The sequence below is a fragment of the Rhodnius prolixus genome, unplaced genomic scaffold, assembly GCF_049639745.1.
Source record: "Rhodnius prolixus isolate KJV_2025 unplaced genomic scaffold, Rpr scaffold_12, whole genome shotgun sequence".
Taxonomy (NCBI): Eukaryota; Metazoa; Arthropoda; class Insecta; order Hemiptera; family Reduviidae; genus Rhodnius; species Rhodnius prolixus.
Genome location: NW_027411635.1, coordinates 7,390,814 through 7,414,904, shown reverse-complemented (window position 1 = coordinate 7,414,904; position 24,091 = coordinate 7,390,814). Strand labels below are relative to the sequence as shown.

The following is a 24,091-nucleotide window of genomic DNA, read 5'->3' as shown; positions in this document are numbered from 1 at the left end:
ATAACCACTTTATCTTTCAGCTTCATAAAAATGGGTACAAATTATAAACAAAAAATATACAGGGTGTCCCAATCTATATGGATAACGACTTTTTCTCGGAAACTAAGATAGCTAGAAAAAAACTAAAAAATACGTGTTCCCTTAGTTTTTTGTTAGAAATCCAAATTTAATTTGTAAATTTTTTTCGGTGCTTCCAGAAGCGAGATACAGGCACCAACTTCATTTTTTCAAATGGGGAGGTGTGGTTTTTATTTCAGAAATAGATTCCTCTATTTTTTTTTTTAAAGAAAAATTTACTCGAACGGTTTTTTTCTGTGAGCAAAAACACTTCCATCAAATTGCCTATCAAGGTATCTCTTTACATGCCTGATGGTGTTAGATCGACACGAGGACCGATTCAGTGGCCACCTCGTTCACCGGATTTGACACCTACGGACTATTTCCTTTGGGGATACCTGAAAAACAAGGTGATTATTCATAACTTTTTTCTTTCTTTCCTTATTTCTGCTTATCTAAAAGCATTTCTAAATCTAGGTGCATCAGAATCAAGCCGGGATTGTATTTGTAGATGAACTAAAGCAGAGAATAATAGATGCCTGTAACTCGGTTAAAGCCGAATCTATTTCTTTGGCAGTAAGGGACAATTGGCAGGAAAGAGCATGTCTATGCATCTCTAATGGTGGAGGCCATTTCGAGCATGATCTGTAATATTAATGAGGAGTAAAATTTATAATAAAATAGTACTTTTCTTCTTATTTAATCAAAAAAACCGTTAAAATATTATCATTTTGAAATTTCTTATAAGAATCATGTTTTCATTCATAACTTGTAAAATATCGCTCACAGAAAAATAGTGTTCAAGTAAATTTTTCTTACTAAAAATAGAGGAATCTATTTCTGAAATAAAAACCGCACCTTCCCATTTGAAAAAATGAAGTTGGTGCCCGTATCTCGCTTCTGGAAGCCCCAAAAAAAATTTACAAATTAAATTTGGATTTCTAACAAAAAAACTAAGGGAACACGTATTTTTTAGTTTTTTTCTAGCTATTCAAAAATTGTCAAAGTTGGTTACTTTCAACGTTACACTTTTTCGTGCATTTTTTGACAATCAACCCTTATACAACTGTCCTACGGAGAAAAAGTCTGTTATCCATATAGCTTGGGACAACCTGTATACTATAATATTTCTGATATTAAGATGGCGATGCAAATAAATTGAAAATGTGGTTAGGTTGGCAGTGCTGGGACAATATCTTTGATTTTATCCATGGTAGCAAGCATGTTTATTGTATCTCTGACCGGTTTCGGACTTCTACGTGTGGGGATGAATATTTGAGGAACCCAAGGTCCTTACTTCGAGGACCTCAGAGTATTTCAAACCACTTTTATCTGTTTTAAAGTGGTACTATCTTTTGCCTTGTTTTGTACAGTTTATTGTGCCATTTCTCCAGAAATCACCGAATTATATTTTCACACCTGACGAATACTTGCTGTAAAGATTTAGAATTGAAAATCTGGAACGATTTCAACCATTTCGAGGTGTTTATGAGATAGAAAAAAAAGATTTGTTGTACAGAAGTAATTACTCCACATATACCATAAAGCAAATTGTTAATATATTCATTGGTTGTAGAGATGACGGTGGGTTAAGCCAGGGTGTGTCCAGGCTGTTTAGGATTCATGGCAATGACCCTCTGTTGGTTGGATCTGCTTCCTCAGACCTGCGCTACCTCGCTACTAAATACCTCGTCCTTTTGCCTCGTTTACCACTTCACTAATCCCTTACCTCGCATTTCCCCTGAGAGTAAAACCCTTTAGTATAGTGTTTTCCAAACTTTTGTTTTTTGTTTAGTGTAAGGACCCTTTTCATTCAGTAATTTGATGCGAACCCTTAAGTTAATTGTAAGTATGATTTTATATTCATACAGTAGAAGCACATCATAATTTGGTGTGAGAAGTAAATCAATGCTTATTAAGCAATTACTTTATACTAATTTACATTATTAAAAAGTTATACTATACTGAATGCAAAATAAACAATATGCATTCGCAAAAAAACAGTTCAGGCGTTTTGGCGCTACGTTGTTTAGCAAAAAAAGAGTAGCAACAACAACAACAACAACAACGAGAACAATCAGAAAACTCCCTTTTTCCACCAATTTTCGGCAACTTCTTTTTTCTCGAAATCTATTAAATTTGCGTTGCTACGAAAAATCACAGATATAAAGAAAGGTATACCCTTTGTTTTAAAAACAATTTGGGAATTTTATCTTTTATAGAAATAGAGAAAAAAAATTGTCAAAGTTGGTTACTTTCAACGTTACAATTTTTCGTGCATTTTTTGACAATCAACCCTTATACAACTGTCCTACAGGACAGTTTTAATTGAAGACATAATCGATTAGTTTTTTTCATGCTCTGTCAGGGAATTAGTTCTTTAACATATCATAACAAGTACTTAAACAAACATTCATATAGTTTGTATTTACTCCAAATTACAATTTAATACACTACTGCACTGTTGAAAAAGATAAGAATGTGAATAAGCCTTAACAACCCTTTGAAACCACAAACAGATAATCCTTATATCTGAATTAGGTATTAACCAACACAACTAGGTGTCTTTCTAATAAACTTCTCTGATCTGTTAGACTTGGTTTCAAAATTTTCTATTGTACCCTATTTGAAACTAAGCAAATTAACCTTCGATTATAAAAATAGCACTTGTTTAAAATATTTCCCTAACTTTTTTCAAATATTTCAGTGAGATCAAAAGTAAATGTTTTAAAGTGCAATTTGTAACCTTTGACTTCCTTATTTTAAGACAATCTACTTTAAAAGACTATTGGTCCATCTAAAAGAGTTTTCAATGAATTAAACAACTTACTAAACTAACACTGTTGAGTGCTCTTGAAGACGTTTTCTTGCAAAAACAAAATAATTTTTCATACGAAGATAAAAGGAATCCTGGAAAATGATATACCGTTTGAAAGCCCTTTAACCCGTTGCCGCACACTTTTAATTTGATGATCGTGCTCAGAAACACACTTATTTTTTCTCAATTGTTTATGACTGCCAGATGGAATCAAGTGTAAGTTGTATGTTTGGAAGTAAAAATTATCACATTTGGCCACGGTTTTTCCAAAAAACCTCTCGACGGCTATAACCGTCATTTGCTCATCATGTCATTTTTTCTCTTTCCAGAGCAAATGACGGCTATGACCGTCGTGACGACTATACAGCATTTGCTTTACTAATTCAATAATTAACAAGTGTATGCGTTAGTACACTTCGTACTAACGCTATACTTTTTTTTATTAATTAAAATGTGCACGACGGCTATAGACGTCGTTTGCCTACATATCAACAAAGATCGGACGGCTATAGCCGTCATTTGCGGCAACGGGTTAAACAAGGAAGCTTTTATAAAAAGTGCCAGCACCTAGGTCTGATAATGATCACATAAGGGCCTAATGAGTTTTCTTAAAAATTTTTATTACTTTTATTTTTCCCAGGGTCGTTTGAAAAATCCGTGCAAAGTCAGAGAGATAGCACCACTGGCGCGTATCGAGGTTATGTTTAGTTAGTAGCATCTCTTGGAAGAACACACACCAAGTTTCAGCCAGATCGGTCTATTTCTTTGTGTTTGGCATTCGTTTGAATCGAGGAAGTCGAGTGATTTTCAAAAAATGGACGAAAAAGAATTTCGTGTGTTGATTAAACACTGCTTTATGAAAGGCAAAACGCCTCAGGAGACTAAACAGAAGCTTGATAAACATTATGGTGACACTGCACCTTCGATTAGAACAGTTTATAAGTGGTTTCAAAATTTTCGGAGTGGCCATATGGGCACAAGTGACGCTGAACGTTTTGGACGCCCTGTTGAGGTTACTACTCCAGAAATCATTGATAAAATCCATGATATGGTGATGGATGACAGAAGAGTGAAGGTGCGTGAGATTGCTAGTGCTGTGGGCATCTCGAATGAACGGGTACATAATATTTTGCATCAACATTTGGACATGACAAAGCTATCCGCAAGATGGGTGCCGCGATTGCTCACGCTTGACCAAAAACGAAATCGTGTGAAGTGTTGCAAGGACGGTTTGCAGCTGTTCCAGAAGAATCCGCAGGACTTTAAGCGTCGTTTCGTCACTGTGGATGAAACATGGATACATCACTACACTCCTGAGACCAAAGAACAATCTAAACAATGGGTTACCAAGGGGGAATCTGCGCCAAAAAAGGCGAAGACCGTTCCTTCGGCCGGAAAGATTATGGCGACTGTCTTTTGGGATTCACAAGGAATAATCCTCATCGACTATCTGGAAAAGGGTAAAACTATTACAGGTGCATATTATTCATCGTTATTGGACCGTTTGAAAACCGAGCTGCAAGAAAAACGCCCACGATTGGCCCACAAAAAAGTCTTTTTCTATCACGACAACGCACCAGCTCACACCTCAGCAGTTGTGGTCGCAAAATTAATGGAAATAGGGTTCCAACTCGTTTCACATCCCCCCTATTCTCCAGACTTGGCTCCCTCGGACTACTAATATGAAGAAATGGCTGGCGGGAAAAAGATTTTATTCAAACGAGGAGGTGATTGCAGAAACGAATGGCTATTTTTCAGACTTGGACAAATCCTATTATTCGGAAGGGATCAACAAACTAGAGCAGCGTTGGACGAGGTGTATAAGCCTAAAAGGAGACTATGTTGAAAAATAAAAAAGGTTTACCCCAAAAAATTAAGTAGTTTTTATTTTTGCACGGACTTTTCAAACGACCCTCGTACGTTATAACTTTTTTTCTTAATATTTTTTTATATTTATGTTTTGGAGTTCGTTTTTTGGTCTATTTTTTAATATTATTCTATAATATTAAATATTATATAGTAAATATTACATAATATTTAATATTATTGCTGATAACTGGTTCTGTTCAGTTAAGCTGGTCCATGAACTAGGAAAGCTAAATTTGTCTTACTCGGGGACATTACGAAAAAAATAAAAAAGAAAACCCCTCTTATATAATTCCAAAATAGAGAAAACTACCGTCGGAACTTCATTGTTTGTTTTTACTGGCAACAAAACGGTGGTTTTTTGTACCAAAACAAAACAAGTAGGTTATACTCGCATCATGATAATTCGGTACTTGCAGAATTATGGAAAACAACTTTTGCATTTTTTACCTTTTTTTAAATTTTCTTAATCTTATGAAACAAATTTAACAAAATATTCATCATTTTCGTTTGCTAAATAAATTTTCTAAGAAAAACTAAATCGACTTTAATTATATCAATGACTTTTTAAAAGTAATGAGCATTTAAAGTTTCGGGTCAAAGCTGACCCGACCAGATGAAGTTGAGATTTTGAGGATACCAGTTAAGAATGTAAGCAAAACAGCATTTCTACGCTCAGATTGAGAAATTTGACCACAAATTTTGCGATATTTTAAAAACTAGGTGTTTATACAAAAATTCTAGCAAAAATTTTAAGCTTCTGTTTTAGTGTATAGTGTTAAGGCTTTAATCATTGCGCAGAGTTTTATCGTAACTGTGGCCCGTATTTATTGTAGAGCAGCCAACAACTGTTGTATCTTGCCGTTACACAATCCTTACTAACAGATTTCCAGTACCCTACTGGCGTACAACATACACTCTGTGGTCTGCCAGTGCCCAATAAATCTACTGACGGAAAAGACTCCGCCTCTCTTGTCCCAGTGGGGTGTCCCACTACATCTCCCCACTTTTAGGACCTCCCCTGTGTAAACCAATATCATCCTTCCGGCTACCGACAAAACACACTAACCAGAAACAAACATTACAATAGCATTAAACCATAACCAATTTTGACACAACATTCAAATAAATACCCTTTACACCACCAACACCCACATAAAAGCATTATTTGTACCCATATACCCAGACTTCCTGAATCCTATAAACGTATAAATTTTATTTGGTTGGGACAAAAATCTCGCCAGCAGATTTCCGTTAATGCTTTACTATCTCCCATGCTATATAGCATGGACACAATTTACAACACGGGTAACTATTTCAGAAATATGGGTAATGAAACATTTTTTAATGTGTTTTGCTAGCGCTTGGAAGATGTTGTTTTTGCTTGTTTTTCTTAAAAATATAATTAAATAATTTTTGTTTTCCATTAGCCACTAAATAATAGGTCCATTATTGTAATAAAATCGATCCACGCGTCTAGGCCAGGTGTCGGCAACCTAATTTTAATAAATCTTATCAAGAGCCGCAAGGATGATAGTGTACAAAACTCTGTAGATCATTTGTATTCACAAATTATTATTTTATTGATATTCAATAACATTTAAATGTTTTATATATTTATTTTCACATATTGCTAAGTAAATAAACAAATAAATAATAACTAAACCTGTGTTTGAATGAAATTGCCGGCAGTCTTATATACAGTAAAAGCTCCTTATTCGCGCTTCCTTCATTCGCGTTTTCACTATTCGCGGATTAAAAAAATGCGACCCAATTCCTATATTCGCGGAAGTACACTATGATAATAAAAGGATTCCAATAGGTATCCAACCCAATATCCTTTGTAAATGCCGTCAAATGGACTAATAAAAAAAGTAAAATAGATCTTAGTATTACAACTTTGCCTAAAGTATGTTGTTAAATGATATCGCCGAGGACTTTGACATAAGCCGCCTTCGCCGCGATCGGTGTTTTTGAGAATGTAAACGCACAGAATGAAAGCAATTGTTCGTGATCCAGCAATAGAAAAAATGGAAGTGGCGTTGTCATTATGGATCGAAGACCGCATCCAAAAAAAGGGTGCCCCTGAGTGGTCCAATGGTCCGGGAGAAGGCAAAGTATCTTTACGCTCATTTTAAAGAACCTGATGGTAGTTGTAGTGGCAAGTTCAAACTTTGACTGCAAACAAAAGCTTTTAAAAACTGCCAAGCAAGAGAAAATTACAAAATTCTTCAAACCATTGCCTAAGCCTTAAGATAATTAATCAAAATGTTCAAAAACTTCGATTAAATTGATTTTTTTATATATTAGTTTTTTTTTTATTTTGTCACCTAGGAACGTATCCCCTATAATCCCATATAAATTACCATTCCGTATTCACGGTTTCTGTATTCGCGGCATATGTATGGAACATATACCCCGCGAATAAAGAGCTTTTACTGTATTACGAACTGTATTTTAATAAAATTCTATTCAATTTCAAACCTATCACATTTAAAATACTTTTTGAAAAAAATATCTTTACTTTAATAAATGAAATAGGCGCCACGGTAGCCACGGAGGAATTAGAGGCGAGACCTGCAAAGCTAATATGCATTGTGGTACTGGGTTCGATTCCCCAGTCTTAGGCCTTGGATTTTTATTTAATGGTTAATAAAAGAAATTTATAGTAAAGTATGTTTGCTAGTCGCCTCCGTCCACGACACCTAATTGGTAGTTGGACGTTAAGCCCCGCCTGAAAAAATAGGCGATTACTTTACTAATACGTAAATGAAATTTTCATTTGTTTCAATAAAATTGAAATATACTTACAATCTATTTTGGACAGGCTGAAGAGCCACAAAATTTGGATAAAAGAGCCGTGGGTTGCCGACCCCTGGTCTAGGCGCTACGTTGTTTACAAAAAAAAAAGGTAACAAGAAGAACAACAACACCAAGAACAAGAACAATTTTTGAAAATGCCCTTTTTTGCTCATTTTTCAGCAAATTTTTTCTCGAAATTTATTAAGATCTAGGTTGTTGCAAAAAAGTTACAGTTATAAAGGAACATTTGCCCTATATTCAACTGTGGCTAGGGCATCCTGATAATTGTCGTATGATCTTTAAAGGCCGACTTTTAAGATTTAGTGCTGACAATCACTGTATTTGCTGTAATTTAGGTGTCCCAGACACTTTATATCATTTTCTGTCGGTATTTCCATCATTTAGATCTGCCAGAAACAAATATTTTTCAAAATGTATTAAAGTTGAGTTACGATAACGAGGAAAATTTACTTGATTTATTAATTATTGACAGTCTCATTAAATTTAATAACTTGTACTACTATGTGGTATCCGCATTAAAAATTACATAATTCATTATAAAAATTGAAAATTAAAGAGCAGTTTGTTATTTTTCTTTATAAATTTTAGTTCTATTAGTTGTCTTTTATTTTGTTTATTATGTCTTTTATTTTGTTTATTTTGTCTTTTATTTTGTTTATTATGTCTTTTATTTTGTTTATTTTGTCTTTTATTTTGTTTATTTTGTCTTTTATTTTGTTTATTTTGTCTTTTATTTTGTTTATTTTGTCATTAGTTTAGTTATCTTTTATATAAGAAACAATATATTTTTAGTTTCCAGTTTAATTTTATGATATGTAATTACATTGTACTTTAATTTGTTTAATTTGTACCAATACTCCATTTGTATAGGGTAATACCTTGAAAACAAATTAATTATACTTATACAGAAAATTTGGAAATTTAATCTTTTATAGAAAAAGAGAAAAAAATTATTAAAGTTGGGTGTTTTTCATCGTGACACTTTTTTCGTGCAGTTTTTCGACGATCAACCCTTAAACAACTGTCCTGAAGGACCTCTTTTAATTTGTTGAAGGAAGTCCAACAATTTATCTTTAATTATCAATTATCATACAGGCGAAATAATGTAATATTATTATTTTTTATTTTTCCCAAAGTCGTTCATAATTGGGCTGAATGCTTGGCAACAAAATATTAATTTAATAGATTAATAAATTCAAAATTAAATATTATTTCAAATTGTAAATTTGTCATATTTTTTTTGCGACATCGAATGCTAAGTTAATAAGTGCTTCTTTCAATTACTTCTGGGCATTTCTGTTCTAAAAACTAGGAGAAACCTTATACACTTAGTCCAGTGATTTTCGTGCCGCGAATGTTTTGAAGTGTGCCGCCAAATTTTCGAAATGCTTACAATAAAAATTATACAGTGACTCCCATTAATATTGGGACACCTATTACAAAATGATTTAAAAGGAAAATGAAAACAACAGACAAAAGTTTGGAATTTTTTTTTTTTTTTAAATAACAGCAACATCTGTGGAAATTATATATAAGTACAAATCAATGAAATTCCAAACTGTTAGGTAGCACTTTTTGAAAAAGTGTAAAATAAAGCTCTCAAAAATATTGGGACACCAGAAGTGCTAGAGTTTAAATGTTCAATATTTAAAATCTCCTACTATTTAATATTTGGTTGGTAATAATTTAATCATTGCTTTTTGACTTAAAACAGCCCTCAAACGATCAGGCATAGGTGAAACAAGTTTTTGGTTAATTCAGGTGGTGTTTTTTTCCCATTCTTCCAGGAAACATCGTTTTAATTCATTTTTGTTAGATATTACTCGTTTGCTTAAAGCACTAGCTAAATATTGCCATAAATCTTCAATGGGATTAAGACCTGGGGACTGCGGAGAGGTTTGGAATACTTTTGGGCAATTATATAACAGTCACTGGCGTATTACCCAAGCCGTAGGTTTGGGGTCGTTCTCTTGGTAGAATTTAAAAGACCCTAAAATACCCAATTTTTGGGCATTTTTTTCAAATTATTTTTTAATATATTACTATAAACCATTTTGTCCATCACTCCATCAACAAACATTAATTCTCCAAATCCTGATGCGGACATCTAGCCCCAAACCATAACTGATCCACCTCCACCCGGTGGTGCAGCTTTAAAACCCTTTAAAGTTGGCTGTAAATTCTTCTTTTCGAGTTCAGCATTCGCTTTCCTCCAGACCATATCCCTTCCATCAGGCTAAAAAATATTAAATTTTGATTCATCGCTAGAGTATATCATTCCAAAAGTCACTATTTTCATTGAAATATTTTTCGGCAAATTTCACTCTCTTAACACTATTTATCTTACTGACAAATGGATTCTTCCAGGCTACTCTACCATGATAGTCGAGTTTTCTTAGCACTCTCCGAACAGTTTTTGATCCTTTTTTGCTCTCTGAACATGTCAAAAATTTCACATTGAAGTTTTGGAGCACTAAGTCGGTGATCTTTTTTAATTCTTTTAATATATAACGCTGCTCTCTCTCAGGGAGCAGTTGAGGACGGCCTTTTTGTGGGGTTGAAACAATTCTTTTTTCTTTTTGGTAACGCTGAATGATGTTCCACGCAGTAGATGTTTTAGGTCCGATCAGTTTTTCCGTCTCTCTAACACTTTTTATTGTCCTTGTGCAAAGAAATTACAATTTTTCTTTGTTCAATCGTTGTATTTGTATTTTTGCGCGACATGTTACACCTGGCTTGATTTATATAAACTAATATAATTATTAATTTCATATTAAATATATGCTTAAGGTATATATTTACAAATTGTATAAATATTCGGGCAAAACCTTGGACAAACTATAAATTATAATAGTGTCCCAATATTTATGAGAGGTAGAATTTGATCTTATTATTATATATATTTTTTTTAATCTACCAAAACATTTTTATGTACTTATTTAAATAGTTTTTATTTAATTAATAGTAATTATAAAATGAAATGAATTTATAAAAATTTGAATAAATGGGTGCCACTTTTAATTTTCGTCAATTTTTAACTTCTGTATGTACTGTCCCAATATTAATGGGAGTCACTGTACATATATTATATGTAAAAGACGATATGAGAGTAGCATTATCATTTATACGACCAAATATAGATGAAATTATCAAAAAAACATCAAGCTCAAATTTCTCATTAAAAGTATTCTTATTATTAACTTGTACTTAATCCCTTCATAAACATATACTGTTGTTTTTGTAGTACATATATTGGATAAGTAAAATACTTTTAAACTTATTCTTAGTGTATGGTCAAATTTTGAAATTGTAAAAGGGGTGCCGCGACAAAAAAAAAAGGTTGAGAACTGCACTAGTCTAACATCAAGATGTGGTGTTTATTCCGAAAACAATCCCCCTAAAATTAAATCAATTGCAGAAAAATTAATAGATAACTAATTTAAATTAATAATTACTAATTACTAATATATTAATGGCGGCTAGTCAAAAAGATTAAATCCCATCACTGCCAGTTATTGGCACAATTGTAAGTACAATAAAGATCAATACAAAAAAATAATTAATAAAATAATATATAAAATTACTGTGCAATTTATAATATGTTTCTTAATGTCCATACTATTTAAATATACTTCCTTAAAATGCACAGCGATCGTGATCTTTGATATGCAGATCTATATAAAATACCGAATCTAATGACGCTTCTTCACTTATGAAAAACGTTCCACGCGTTTTGGCGCAACGTTGTTTTGCAAACAAACAAACAAAAAGGTAACAACAAAAAGAATTTCTGGCGTTTTTCTCTAAAAACCGGAGCTTTTTTTTTCAGCGCACTGCCGGCCTGCGGACAGTGTTCACTCGTTACAGATAATACTGTTTGATAATAATGTGTTTGATCTTTAAACTTTTTTTAAAAAAGAAAACTACCTTAATAAACCAAGGATATACCCCATATTCTTTAAAGAAAAAATTAAGAATTTTATCTACGTGCAGTTTTTTGACGATCGACCCTTATAACATAATCTATTTAACAAAAACTTACAGTTTAAAAAGTTAAGAATAAAGGGTTGATTAAACGCCAAAAGGTACACAAATCAGCAAGTACCCAACATTTCATTAATACTTCTAGTATCGTATTCTTTAGAATGTATTAGATGTCACAGACTCTTATGCTGGCCATTTTTCATCCAGACAAATTTTGTTGATCCCTTCCGAATAATAGGATTTGTCCAAGTCTGAAAAATAGCCATTCGTTTCTGCAATCACCTCCCCGTTTGAATAAAATCTTTTTCCCGCCAGCCATTTCTTCATATTGGGGAACAAATAGTAGTCCGAGGGAGCCAAGTCTGGAGAATAGGAGGGATGTGAAACGAGTTGGAACCCTATTTCCATTAATTTTGCGACCACAACTGCTGAGGTGTGAGCTGGTGCGTTGTCGTGATGGAAAAGGACTTTTTTGTGGGCCAATCGTGGGCGTTTTTCTTGCAGCTCGGTTTTCAAACGGTCCAATAACGATGAATAATATGCACCTGTAATAGTTTTACCCTTTTCCAGATAGTCGATGAGGATTATTCCTTGTGAATCCCAAAAGACAGTCGCCATAATCTTTCCGGCCGAAGGAACGGTCTTCGCCTTTTTTGGCGCAGATTCCCCCTTGGTAACCCATTGTTCAGATTGTTCTTTGGTCTCAGGAGTGTAGTGATGTAAGTATCCATGTTTCATCCACAGTGACGAAACGACGCTTAAAGTCCTGCGGATTCTTCTGGAACAGCTGCAAACCGTCCTTGCAACACTTCACACGATTTCGTTTTTGGTCAAGCGTGAGCAATCGCGGCACCCATCTTGCGGATAGCTTTGTCATGTCCAAATGTTGATGCAAAATATTATGTACCCGTTCATTCGAGATGCCCACAGCACTAGCAATCTCACGCACCTTCACTCTTCTGTCACCCATCACCATATCATGGATTTTATCAATGATTTCTGGAGTAGTAACCTCAACAGGGCGCCCAGAACGTTCAGCGTCACTTGTGCCCATATGGCCACTCCGAAAATTTTGAAACCACTTATAAACTGTTCTAATGGAAGGTGCAGAGTCACCGTAATGTTTATCAAGCTTCTCTTTAGTCTCCTGAGGCGTTTTGCCTTTCATAAAGTAGTGTTTAATCAACACACGAAATTCTTTTTCGTCCACTTTTTGAAAATCACTCGACTTCCTCGATTCAAACGAATGCCAAACACAAAGAAATAGACCGATCTGGCCGAAACTTGGTGTGTGTTCTTCCAAGAGATGCTACTAACTAAACATAACCTCGATACGCGCCAGTGGTGCTATCTCTCTGACTTTGCACGGACTTTTCAAACGACCCTCGTAGTTAGTACTAAAAAAGCACTTCATTTTAACTCTATTCCAAATTAAGGAAGAAATAGGGAAAGTTAGAGTTGGTCTTTTACTGTTGTAATTTGAATTACAGAGTTAAAACGAAATTTCAGTCTTGAATAGTGTACCTAACCATAAACGAGTAATCTTTTGTCTAAGTTTATGGTTTATCTTCCGAATGATTGAAATTCATACGCTATCGTCGTGTGGGTAAAATAAAAAATGAATTCTTAACTTACAAAACCATAAACAATAAAAGTATACTATATCCATTGAAGAACTGTAGCATAGCAATAGTGTAATAATTATTAAAAATGTGCAAATTATTCGCAAAGATGTTTCATAAAAATAACCTTACTTATAAAATAACCTTTAAAATGTCAGATCAGGTAATCCTTGATGAAATTTCTTTTAGTTGAGTCTTGGATTATTAATAGTACTCGTATTTTTTTGGAAATGATCTTCCTGAGGCTTAATCCCTAATCCCTAATCATATAGAAGCTCATCAACAACAACTGAAATAACATCTTCTGGTGCTAATTTTTATAAGCCCTCTTTCATCTACCTTAATCGTTCCAGTGGATCCAAAAGTCTTCATCTTGCTACTATGCTCATAAAAATTTTAAACTTAAAACTAAAACACTGTTTGTTACAGGCATGCTCCAAGGATTGTCCCGGCCGGACCAAGGATTAATCGCGTCACATCACCATCATCATCACCATCACGTTCAAACAGGAATCGCGCATCACCCGACAGCCTGGTCCACGCCCGCATCGCCGCAAGCTGATGATCTGCCACATAAAGGTAGGAGAGAAAAATTTAATCTCGATATATTTAAGTTAGCTTCTTAAACTTTCTCATCAGTACACAATATTTCTCATCCAAATCACTAAACAAGATTCTGGAACATTTACCACAAAAATGTGGAAAAACTGATGAAATTAAGTTTGACTTTACTGAAACCATTTTGACTTAACACTTAACCTTCTTGTAAGAAAGTATAACAGCCGCATTGCCTCTCGATTTCAGTTTTCTTAGACAGTACACTTCTCGAGACCTCCTAATGACGCAAAAGTAGTTAAGAGGCGTGTTTTTTTTTTAAGCAAGTACTACTTATATTTTGAGCCTTGGCAACACTGAGTGTTGTTAGGTGCTATTTGAAAGTTTGACAATTTTGGCCATAACCTTCTTCAGAACGTTTTGTTATTTGAGCACGATTTGTGTTGTTTACAGTCACTTGAAAATTGTGTCTCTGCGAAAAAATGGAATCAACTCGTGAAAATTTTCGTGCAATGATTTATTACGACTTTCGACGTGGATTATCAAGACAGGAATGCATCGATCAACTTACTTCCACTTTTGGCGATAAAGCCCCATCCTTTGCCATTGTGAAACGCTGGTATAACGAATTCATCGTGGTCGTCGTTCACTCACCGACGAAAGTCGTGAAGGTCGTCCAAAATCAGTTGTTGTGTCAGAAAACATTGTTACTGTGCAAAAACTAATAATGCAAGATCGTCATGTGACATACTGTGAGATTGAGGCAACCTTAGGCATTAGTTCCACCAGCATATATAAAATATTGCATGATCATTTAGCCGTGAAAAAGGTTTGTTCTTGATGGATCCCACATAATCTGACAAAATCTCAAAAAGATGCTCGTGTCGATTGGTGCAAACCAATGCTTAAGAAATACAATGGCGGTGCTTCAAAAGACGTGTATAAGATTGTAACAGGTGACGAATCATGGATATATGCGTATGAGCCGGAAACTAAACAGCAGTCGACTGTATGGGTGTTTCAAGATGAACCAAATCCAACAAAAGTTGTTCGCGCTCGAAGCACTTCGAAACAAATGGTCGCCTGTTTTTTTTCGGAAAAACTGGTCATGTGGCAAGAGTGCCTTTAGAGGAACGTAGAACGGTCAATTCTGAATGGTACACAACCATTTGTGTGCCGGAAGTCTTCGATGAAATAAGGAAAACAAACCAGCGCCGTCGGATCATTCTTCATCAAGACAATGCCAGCTGTCACACATCTCGTCTAACAACCGACTATTTGAGCACTCAAAAAATCGAATTAATGGGTCATCCGCCGTACAGTCCTGATTTGGCACCAAATGACTTCTTTTTGTTTCCAAACGTCAAGAATAAATTACGTGGACAACGATTTTCGTCGGCAGAAGAAGCCGTTGATGCATTCAAAAACCATGTTTTGGAGGTGTCTCAAGCGGAATGGAAAAAATGCTTTGACAAGTGGTTCGAACGCATGCAGAAGTGTATAGATCATAAAGGAGAATATTTTGAAAAACAATAAAGTCATTTTCAATGACAAATTACTGTTTTTTTTTTATTATTAGGCTCAAAATATAAATAGTGCTCCTCGTACCATTTTGAAATATAAGAAAACACAAGTATACTTTTCTTAACAATTTTATTTTTACATGAAAGCCTTGTTAGCTTAATCTACTTTTCTACACAATAGCCACTAATATTCAGGCACTTATCGTATCGTGCAACCAGTTTTTAAACCTCATAGAAGTCTGCCTCTGATTTGACAACCATTGCAATACGGTTGTTTTAACTTCATCACCATCCAGATGCATCTTCAAATGCAGAAAGAGGTGGTAGTCACTGGATAGCGGCTGTTCTGTTTCACTTTTTCATCAACTTTCTGCACCAAATCTTCAGTAATGACTGACTGAAGATCACCCAAATTCGTGTAACATCATGAACATTCGTGCAGCCATCTTTAAAAAGCTCTAACCCAATACCATTCCACTGTTCATCATGTTTTCTTCATAAACTTCACTGATCTTACGATGAAATACAGCCGCTTTCACATCTTTAGCACTGAGAAAACGAATCACATGTGCGTATTCCATAGTCGGAGGGATTCTTAATCGGCGGAGGCATTTTTAATTACTCACAAACAAATGGACATAGGATCAAATGTTTCCGTAATAGCGTCTGGTTTCTTCCTGACAGATGTATAGTACCTAGATAGTAGCTCTTAATGCCTATCGCAGCAATGCAGTGGCCAAATTTTGTTTAAAACTGTACTTACTTAAATATCACTCCTTGCCTTACACATTGTTCGGTAAATTTGTCGGTCGGTTTGTCTGTTATTTGCATCGTCCAGCCTTCTGGGTCTTATTTTCTTTTCAAAAACAAAATCTTAGTATACACTTTGCTGAGGACAATGGAGACACGCCTCTTTGGTTCTGACACTTTCATCTGTTGTGGCAAAAATAAAAATATTACAACAAGAAGAGGAATATAAGTTAAGAACTGAAAAAAATGAAGACCCAGTAATAAATAAAGGCCAATATTAGAAGTTTTGGGGGGTTAGTTCTCTCCCCCAAGTTTTTTTTGGACAAAATGTAGGTACACAACGCGCATGCCCCAAATACCGATCACAGCACTGTAGAGGCTGAATTCCAAAACGGAACTAACTTTTAAAAAAAAGCGCCTCCTATAATAGGTTTTATATATCCAGGAACCTTATCGAAAAGAGCTACCGAGTCTAGTCCTAGAATGGGACAATTTGTTGAATCCAAAACTCAAAATGGCAGTTATTATTCATATTATTATTATTTGTTGTAACTATTATTATCATTTTGTCCTGAACTATTCTTTACCTAAGAAGAGGACAGTAAGTTACACCACTATAGAACTATTATGTTAGTTTTGAGTCGTACAAAAAAATAAAAATATAATAGTAAAGGTCAAAGCAGTATTGTAGTGTATATATTTTGAAGTGGCACTGAAGTTGCTAACATTTTGTACTTGTGTTCACCCTCTATAATAGCGACCTCATCCTATTGTGCCTAAGCCACCTTTAGTCCTAAAATTATTAGTTTTGGGGCCATTTGGTTAGCTCTTCCTCAAGTCCTAGATCCACAAATTGAAAATAAAAGGTAAAGTAAAGCCTATTTTTTTCAGGCGGGCGTAACGTCTACCAAATTAGGTGAACGGAGGCGATCGGCAAACATCCTTTACTGCAAAAGTTTCCATATTAATAGCATTAAATAAAATCTAAGGGGTAGACCGGGAATTGAACCCATTACCAACAAATAATATTAGTATTGCAGGTCTCGCCTCTTAACCCGCTCGGCTACTGTGGCGCCTTAGATGCATGTAGGACTATAACTTTCATTAGAAACATTTTCTTAGCAGAATTCATTTTTGGACAAGGTTTATTCAAAGCGAACAATGTTGATTATAACTCTGAGAATTGCGGTTAAATAAAAGACAGTCGCATAAGTGTCCACACCAGATTCTATCTTTATTCTATATTTTCCTTTTGTTGGACTGTTTACGATCTTCCTAAGTTTTCTAGAGTATATAAAAGAAGGGATAAAGTCCCTTTTCGACGAAGGGGGCTCCTGGAAAAACTCGCTTTCGAAAGTTATGATTTACTATATTTGGACTAGATATGGCCAGAGTGGTAAAGGTAAAAGGAAAAAAGACTCCCCTTTACAAAGTCTAGAATGTAGTAAAGAAGAAATAAATTATATGTGTTGGTAATATCTGTGCGTGTGTGTGAAAAATGACGTCCCTTTTTTGCTAGTGTGTGGGTGTAAAGGATGGGTTCTATGGGAGGGAACCCATTGGGTATGGGTTTGCCTAAGAGACAGACAATACCTCCTCTCACGATTCTAGTAAATTTCTTTCTACTCCAGTTGTCTTTCCAAGATTGTCCTAACGGGTTTTTCACAACACAACTCTGTCCTGTTCTTTCCGAGGGCCTGTCTCCCCATCAGGAACCCTTAACATAAATATGAAGGGAAATAGTACCGTATCTACCATAAAATAAAATAAAATTGTGAACACGATTTTATCAAACTGCAGTTAGCGCATTAAATTCTCTAGATACCTTGAGTTTCTACTAATAAAATAGACTTCAATATAATATATAAATTAAGGATTCGAATTGGCTAGGAATCGTTCAAAATAAAAGCAACAATTCGTCATTTTGCCAACAATTTCGACAAATATATTGCCTACTTCAGGGCCTGGATATTACAAATGAAACAATACAAACAATTTAGAGAATTGAAAATCAGTAACACAAATAAATAAATAAAATACAATAATTTTTTCTTTTATTATTCTGTAACTCAACCAACCCGCATAGCCACGTAAGTTTCAATAATTATAAATAATTTATTGTATTACTGATTCTAAATTCTCTAAATTGTTTGAATTTTTTTATTTGTATTAGGTGCCACGGTAGCCGAGCGGTTAGAGGCGAGACCTGTACAGCTAATATGTATTTTGGTGTACTGGGCTCGATTCCCCCGGTCTTAGGCTTTGGATTTTATTTAATGGTTAATAAAAGAAATTTACAGTAAAGTATGTTTTTGCTAGTCGCCTCCGTCCACGACACCTAATTTGGTAGTAGGACGTAAAGCCTGCTTGAAAACATACAGTACACTTAATTATAACGAGGTGCCACGGTAGCCGAGCGGTTAGAGGCGAGACCTGTGAAGCTAATATGTATTGTGGTATTGGGTTCGATTCCCCCGGTCACAGGCCTTGGATTTTATTTAATGGTTAATAAAAGAAATTTACAGTAAAGTATATTTTTGCTAGTCGCCTCCGTCCACGACACCTAATCGGTAGTTGGACGTTAGGCCTGCTTGAAAACGTACAGTAAACCTAATTTTAACGAGGTGCCACGGTAGCCGAGCGGTTAAAGGCGAGACCTGTGAAGCTAATATGTATTGTGGTACTGGGTTCGATTCTCCGGTCTCAGGCCTTGGATTTTATTTAATGGTTAATAAAAGAAATTTACAGTAAAGTATGTTTTTGCTAGTCACCTCCGTCCACGACATGTAATTGGTAGTTGGATGTTAAACCCCGCCTGGAAAAATAGGCGATTTTTTTGTATTTGTAATATCCAGGCTCTGAAGAAGGCAAATATATTTGTCGAAACGTTGGCAAAAAAGACGAGTTGTTGTTTTTATTTGGTACCGATTTCTCACCTATTTTGAATCCTTATTTAATATTTTACGGTTACTAAACCAATATACAAATATTCATAATATTTAAAAATGTGAATATTTCTATCTTAAGTGGTACGTCTAACATAAGTTATGTCCAAGATCCAATCAAACCTTTTGGTGATAAGCCAAAAACTTTCAGCCACTACCAGACAGTAGAACTCTTTAGATTTATCCTGGGACTATTGGTCCCCTAAGAATAAAACATGTACAATTGGAGGCCCTATTGGTTTGGCCTGTATTTCAGGTATTTATATACAAAAAATAAGCAAGTATTTACAAAAATAAGAATTAAAATTAATGAAATAAATGCATTCAATTATTATTTCGGAAGAAGCTGGGTAGAACAGAAGGGATTTAAAGATGATAAGGGTAGGAGCATGGCGGACAGATGATGGTAAGGAGTTCCAGGGAGAGGTAGCGCGAATTAAGAAAGATTTGTCAAAGGATGAAGTAGGGTGTGAGGGAATATAGTGAACAGAGGAACGAGATCTAGTACTGCGAGAATGGATCGAGGATTTGAACTTGAAGAGTCTTTGAAGTCTTTGAGATTGGATAACTTTGGAAAAGGAATGAAGCCAAAGAATACTGGTGGCCGTAGACAGGGGAAAAGCCACTTCAACTCATCGTAGCAGTGCGAAATGCGAGTGTCTCTGGAGAATGCTGAAAATAAATCTTATGAAGCAGTTCATGAGAGGCGCTTGAGCTTAGCTTTGAGATCACCAGTAAGACCGGCCATACACTGGAGCAACCATAGTCCGAAATGGGTAGGGAAATAAGTGAGGAAACTAGGAGTTGCCGGGTCCTTAATTGGAAAAAAGTGACGGGGAACTATTAAACTGCTTCAGGATGTGGATGGAACGACGAGAGATTTGGGAAACATGATTTTTCCAGGATAGGTTTTGGTCAAAAAGTGATACCGTACCTTTTTAACAAATTTTTCTTGCTCAAAAAAAAAGGTTACAAATTAAAGTATTAGAAGTACACATGTGCAATGAAATGTTAAATTAAAAACAGAAACAAAACAAAACAAAAATGATTGAAGGTGTTTCGAAGAAGCTTAAAAAAGAGCCTAAAAAATTTGACAATTTTTTTAAATAATTAAAATAATAAATAAAATCCAAGGCCTAGACCGGGAATCGAAACCAGTTCTAGAATAGATCATAGTTTTGTGGCCCTATTTCCTGGATTATGTTTACTCCTTTCCCTCGAATAATTCCATAGAACTTTTCTTTTATATACTACATCGCTGAGCCGCCATTATAGTGTTGACATTTGGCACAGTGTCTCATCTATCATTAATGACGATAAGGCAAAGCATCTGGTGTTTCCTATAACAGAAATTATAATTATTTTCCATAATTTGGTGGCTTTAATGCTCTCCCATACAAAAATCAGTTTAGATAATTCATTTGTTATAAATAATACTCGTTTATTTTTTACGGCCTACATGACCAGACTGAGACCGAACCAATTTCTTCACAGGTGTGCTAAACATTGCAAGCAATAATAAATTCCCAATTTCTACGATAATTTAAACTACTTCTAATAATAAATAGAAGAAGATTAAGAATTAGTACATGCAGTTGGAATTCTGTTCCCCCAAACAGTGTATCTAAAAGATGCTTATCCCTCAAGTGGTATCGTCGACATCAAATTTGACCAGCGCGTTTTTCTTTTGTGTGTGGCATTTTGTAGGAATTGACTATAAACATCTCCCCTTCTCTGAATTCTCCTCTTTCATCCTCACCAACAATCGACCAGACAAATCAGTCGTTCTTCGAGCAGTGCAAGTAAATAAAATATAGGTTTTGGGTCAAATTTGACCCGACAATACCATTTAGGTTATCACTTTTTTTCTTGATAGTTTTTTATTTTTATGTTTTGGAGTTCGTTTTTTGGTCTATTTTTTAATATTGTTCTATAATATTAAATATTATGTAGTAAATATTACATAATATTTAATATTATTGCTGATAACTGGTTCTGTTCAGTTAAGCTGGTCCATGAACTAGGAAAGCTAAATTTGACTTACTCGGGGACATTACGAAAAAAATAAAAAAGAAAACCCCTCTTATATAATTCCAAAATAGAGAAAACTACCGTCGGAACTTCATTGTTTATTTTTACTGGCAACAAAACGTTGGGTTTGTTTTGTACCAAAACGAAACAAGTATGTTATACTCGCATCATGATAATTCGGTACTTGCAGAATTATGGAAAACAACTTTTGCATTTTTTACCTTTTTTTAAATTTTCTTAATCTTATGAAACAAATTTAACAAAATATTCATCATTTTCGTTTGCTAAATAAATTTTCTAAGCAAAAACTAAATCGACTTTAATTATATCAATGACTTTTTAAAGTAATGTGCATTTAAAGTTTCGGGGTCAAAGCTGACCCGACGATATACCAGTTGAAGTTGAGATTTTGAGGTTACCAGTTAAGGGTTATTGTAAAAGAATCATGCTTCAGAAAGACTTGGTTTTTTCTATTAATTTTTGCGAAATAATAATTTTTTAAAAAAAATGCATCAATTGCCTGATTTAGAGCGATACTTCTAAAGGCAAATTGCATTGCTATCAAGATAAGACTGAACAGTAGATACAACAAAAAAATTAACACAAGACAAAAGTGCATTGTTGCGTCAAGTGTAGACATTTGCATCCAATGATAATGAGGAATTGAACCAAATTTAATCGAGTAAAGGGGGGAGGCGGAATAAGAGGGGTCTGGCGGCCCCCACCGGTTTTTGATACAATCGACCCAAAAACCTTGGAGGAGACCGAAAAAAATTTTTTTGAAATTTTTTCCGACCCTCTCCAACCCCATAAAAACCCCGTAAACGAGAAAAATGTGTTTTTTTGATATTTTAATTTTTTTTGAGCGTTCTAATCATTTTAAAGCGGTTCCAACGTAACTAAAAATTTATTTTGGATGTTTAGATGTTCCCTGAATTTTTCCAGTTTTTACTGTACAGTTAAATGAAGTGAAACATAGCTTTGAATCCAAAAAAAATCGTTAAAAATCGGGATTTTTTAAAAACAAGTCTTCGGCATTTTGGGCTGACTCGATGGAAAATGACGGCCTAACTATGGTTGAAAGATACACTCTTACTCTACAAAATGGCGCAATTGAAACTCAATTTGGTTGCTTGTTGTCTGCGATAACTCAATTTGAGTAAAACGCGAATTTAAAAGGTATGCGATTTTGGCCTATAAAATAAGTCACAATTTAATTTAACAAAAAAAACACCAAAAGTAATGTTCGTATAAAGGTATTTAAGTTTAAAGTGTGTTTTTAATAACAATAAAAATATTTACACAAAGGTAATTCAATTAACGTAATTAAGACTGTCGTTAATTGCGCTTTTTTTTATATTAAATTTCGATTCGCGGGTCGTGGATCGCACAGCTAACTGTATGATTGTGTTAGTTGGGTCAAAATACAGGTTGTGCAACTGTCCTGTACTGTGTTTTAAATGAAAAAATTTACCCATTATACAGGGTGTTCATTTTAAGACGGCTCAAATGCATTTCATGCTTAAACGGTTAATCTGAGCGAAAAATGGTAAAGAAAAAATTTGTTGCCCGTCACCTCTAGTTTTCGAATATGTGACTTAATTTTAGATTCCTGCCCGCATACGCGACAGACGAGCGACCAAAAGTGAGGGTTCGCAGATGACCCCCATTTTCATATACACAGTTTTAAAGAGTATAAAAAGTAATGAAAGAAACCGGAAACCGCAATTCAATATTTTCAAAATTAAAGGTGCTAGGCCATTTCAAAATCTGGTATTTTTAATCATATTTCAATTTTTTTAACTTGTTATCAAAGAGAAAGAAGAGCACGCGATAGGTCATTTCTATGTATTTTTTCATCCCCTTTCTACTAAAAATATTGCCAAAGCCGTAAAGCTAGTATTTTTCTTAATATCGGGAAATAAGTCGTTTTCCGAGTGATTTTTCTAAGAAAAATCAAATGTTAAGAGCTTTAGATGTTCTCAAACATACACAAAATGGCTAAAAATTAATTTTACATCTGTTACAAACAAGAAGGTTTAATAATTATTTGGTAATTTTGGGAGAGTTGCATTTAATTACCAAAAAAATTGGAAACCTCCTGCCACATATTTACTTGATCAATATCTTTCATGTAATGGATGAAACTTATTCCTTAATTTACCAAATAATGTTTGTAACATATGTAAAATTAATTTTTAGCCATTTTGTGTATGTTTGAGAACATCTAAAGCTCTTAAGATTTGATTTTTCTTAGAAAAAATCACTCTGAAAACGACTTATTTCCCGATATTAAGAAAAATACTAGCTTTATTGCCTTGGCAATATTTTTAGTAGAAAGGGGATGAAAAAATACATAAAAATGACCAATCGCGTGATCTTCTTTCCCTTTGATAACAAGTTAAAAAAATTGAAATATGATCAAGAAAAACCAGATTTTAAAATGGCCTAGCACCTTTAATTTTGAAGATATCGAATTGTGGTTTCCGGTTTCTTTCATTACTTTTTATACTCTTTAAAACTTTGTACATGAAAATGGTGGTCAACTGCGAACCCTCACTTTTGGTCGCTCGTCTGTCGCGTACGCGATCAGGAATCTAAAATCAAGTCACATATTCTGAAACTAGAGGTGACGGGCAACAAATATTTCCTCTACCATTTTTAGCTCAGATTAACCGTTTAACCATGAAATGCATTTGAGCCGTCTTAAAATGAACACCCTGTATTAGATTAGATTGTTTAAGACGGGCGGTTCCACCAAACAAGGGGAAGGAACGCAGGCAATCCTGATGCCCATTGTTCCCCGCCCACCCCTCATCTCATGAGAGATACCGGGGTTTAAAAACAAATCCGGCTAAAAATTACCAGATGCTAATATTATAACCTAACAGAGTAGCAACAGGACACTAGGGAGCTTGACGACTCAATCTCCCAGTGCACTGAATAAACCTAGAAAGTTCATTAAGTTTACCAGATGCTACAATCTCCGGTAGGGAGACATTTGACCCTCCGAAGACGAGGAATCTAGTTTTAGAATAAACTGGGCACACCTCAACAAAGTGCCTCACAGTTTCATCGGACTCACCACAGCCAGCACAACTTGGCGACTGGATTAGG

At 34.7% G+C, this 24,091-nt stretch overlaps 1 protein-coding gene across 2 annotated transcripts in view; it reads left to right on the top strand.

The window, feature by feature from the left end:
• The window catches only part of LOC141461776 (paired box protein Pax-6-like), a 101,374-nt gene that overhangs the window by 14,252 nt on the left and 63,031 nt on the right, over positions 1-24,091 (top strand). For both annotated transcript variants that reach the window (XM_074143095.1, XM_074143094.1), the window contains exon 2: positions 13,600-13,749. In XM_074143095.1, coding sequence (XP_073999196.1) covers positions 13,602-13,749 — 148 coding nt within the window. In that variant the 5' untranslated portion in view covers positions 13,600-13,601. The remainder of the gene's footprint in view (positions 1-13,599; positions 13,750-24,091) is intronic.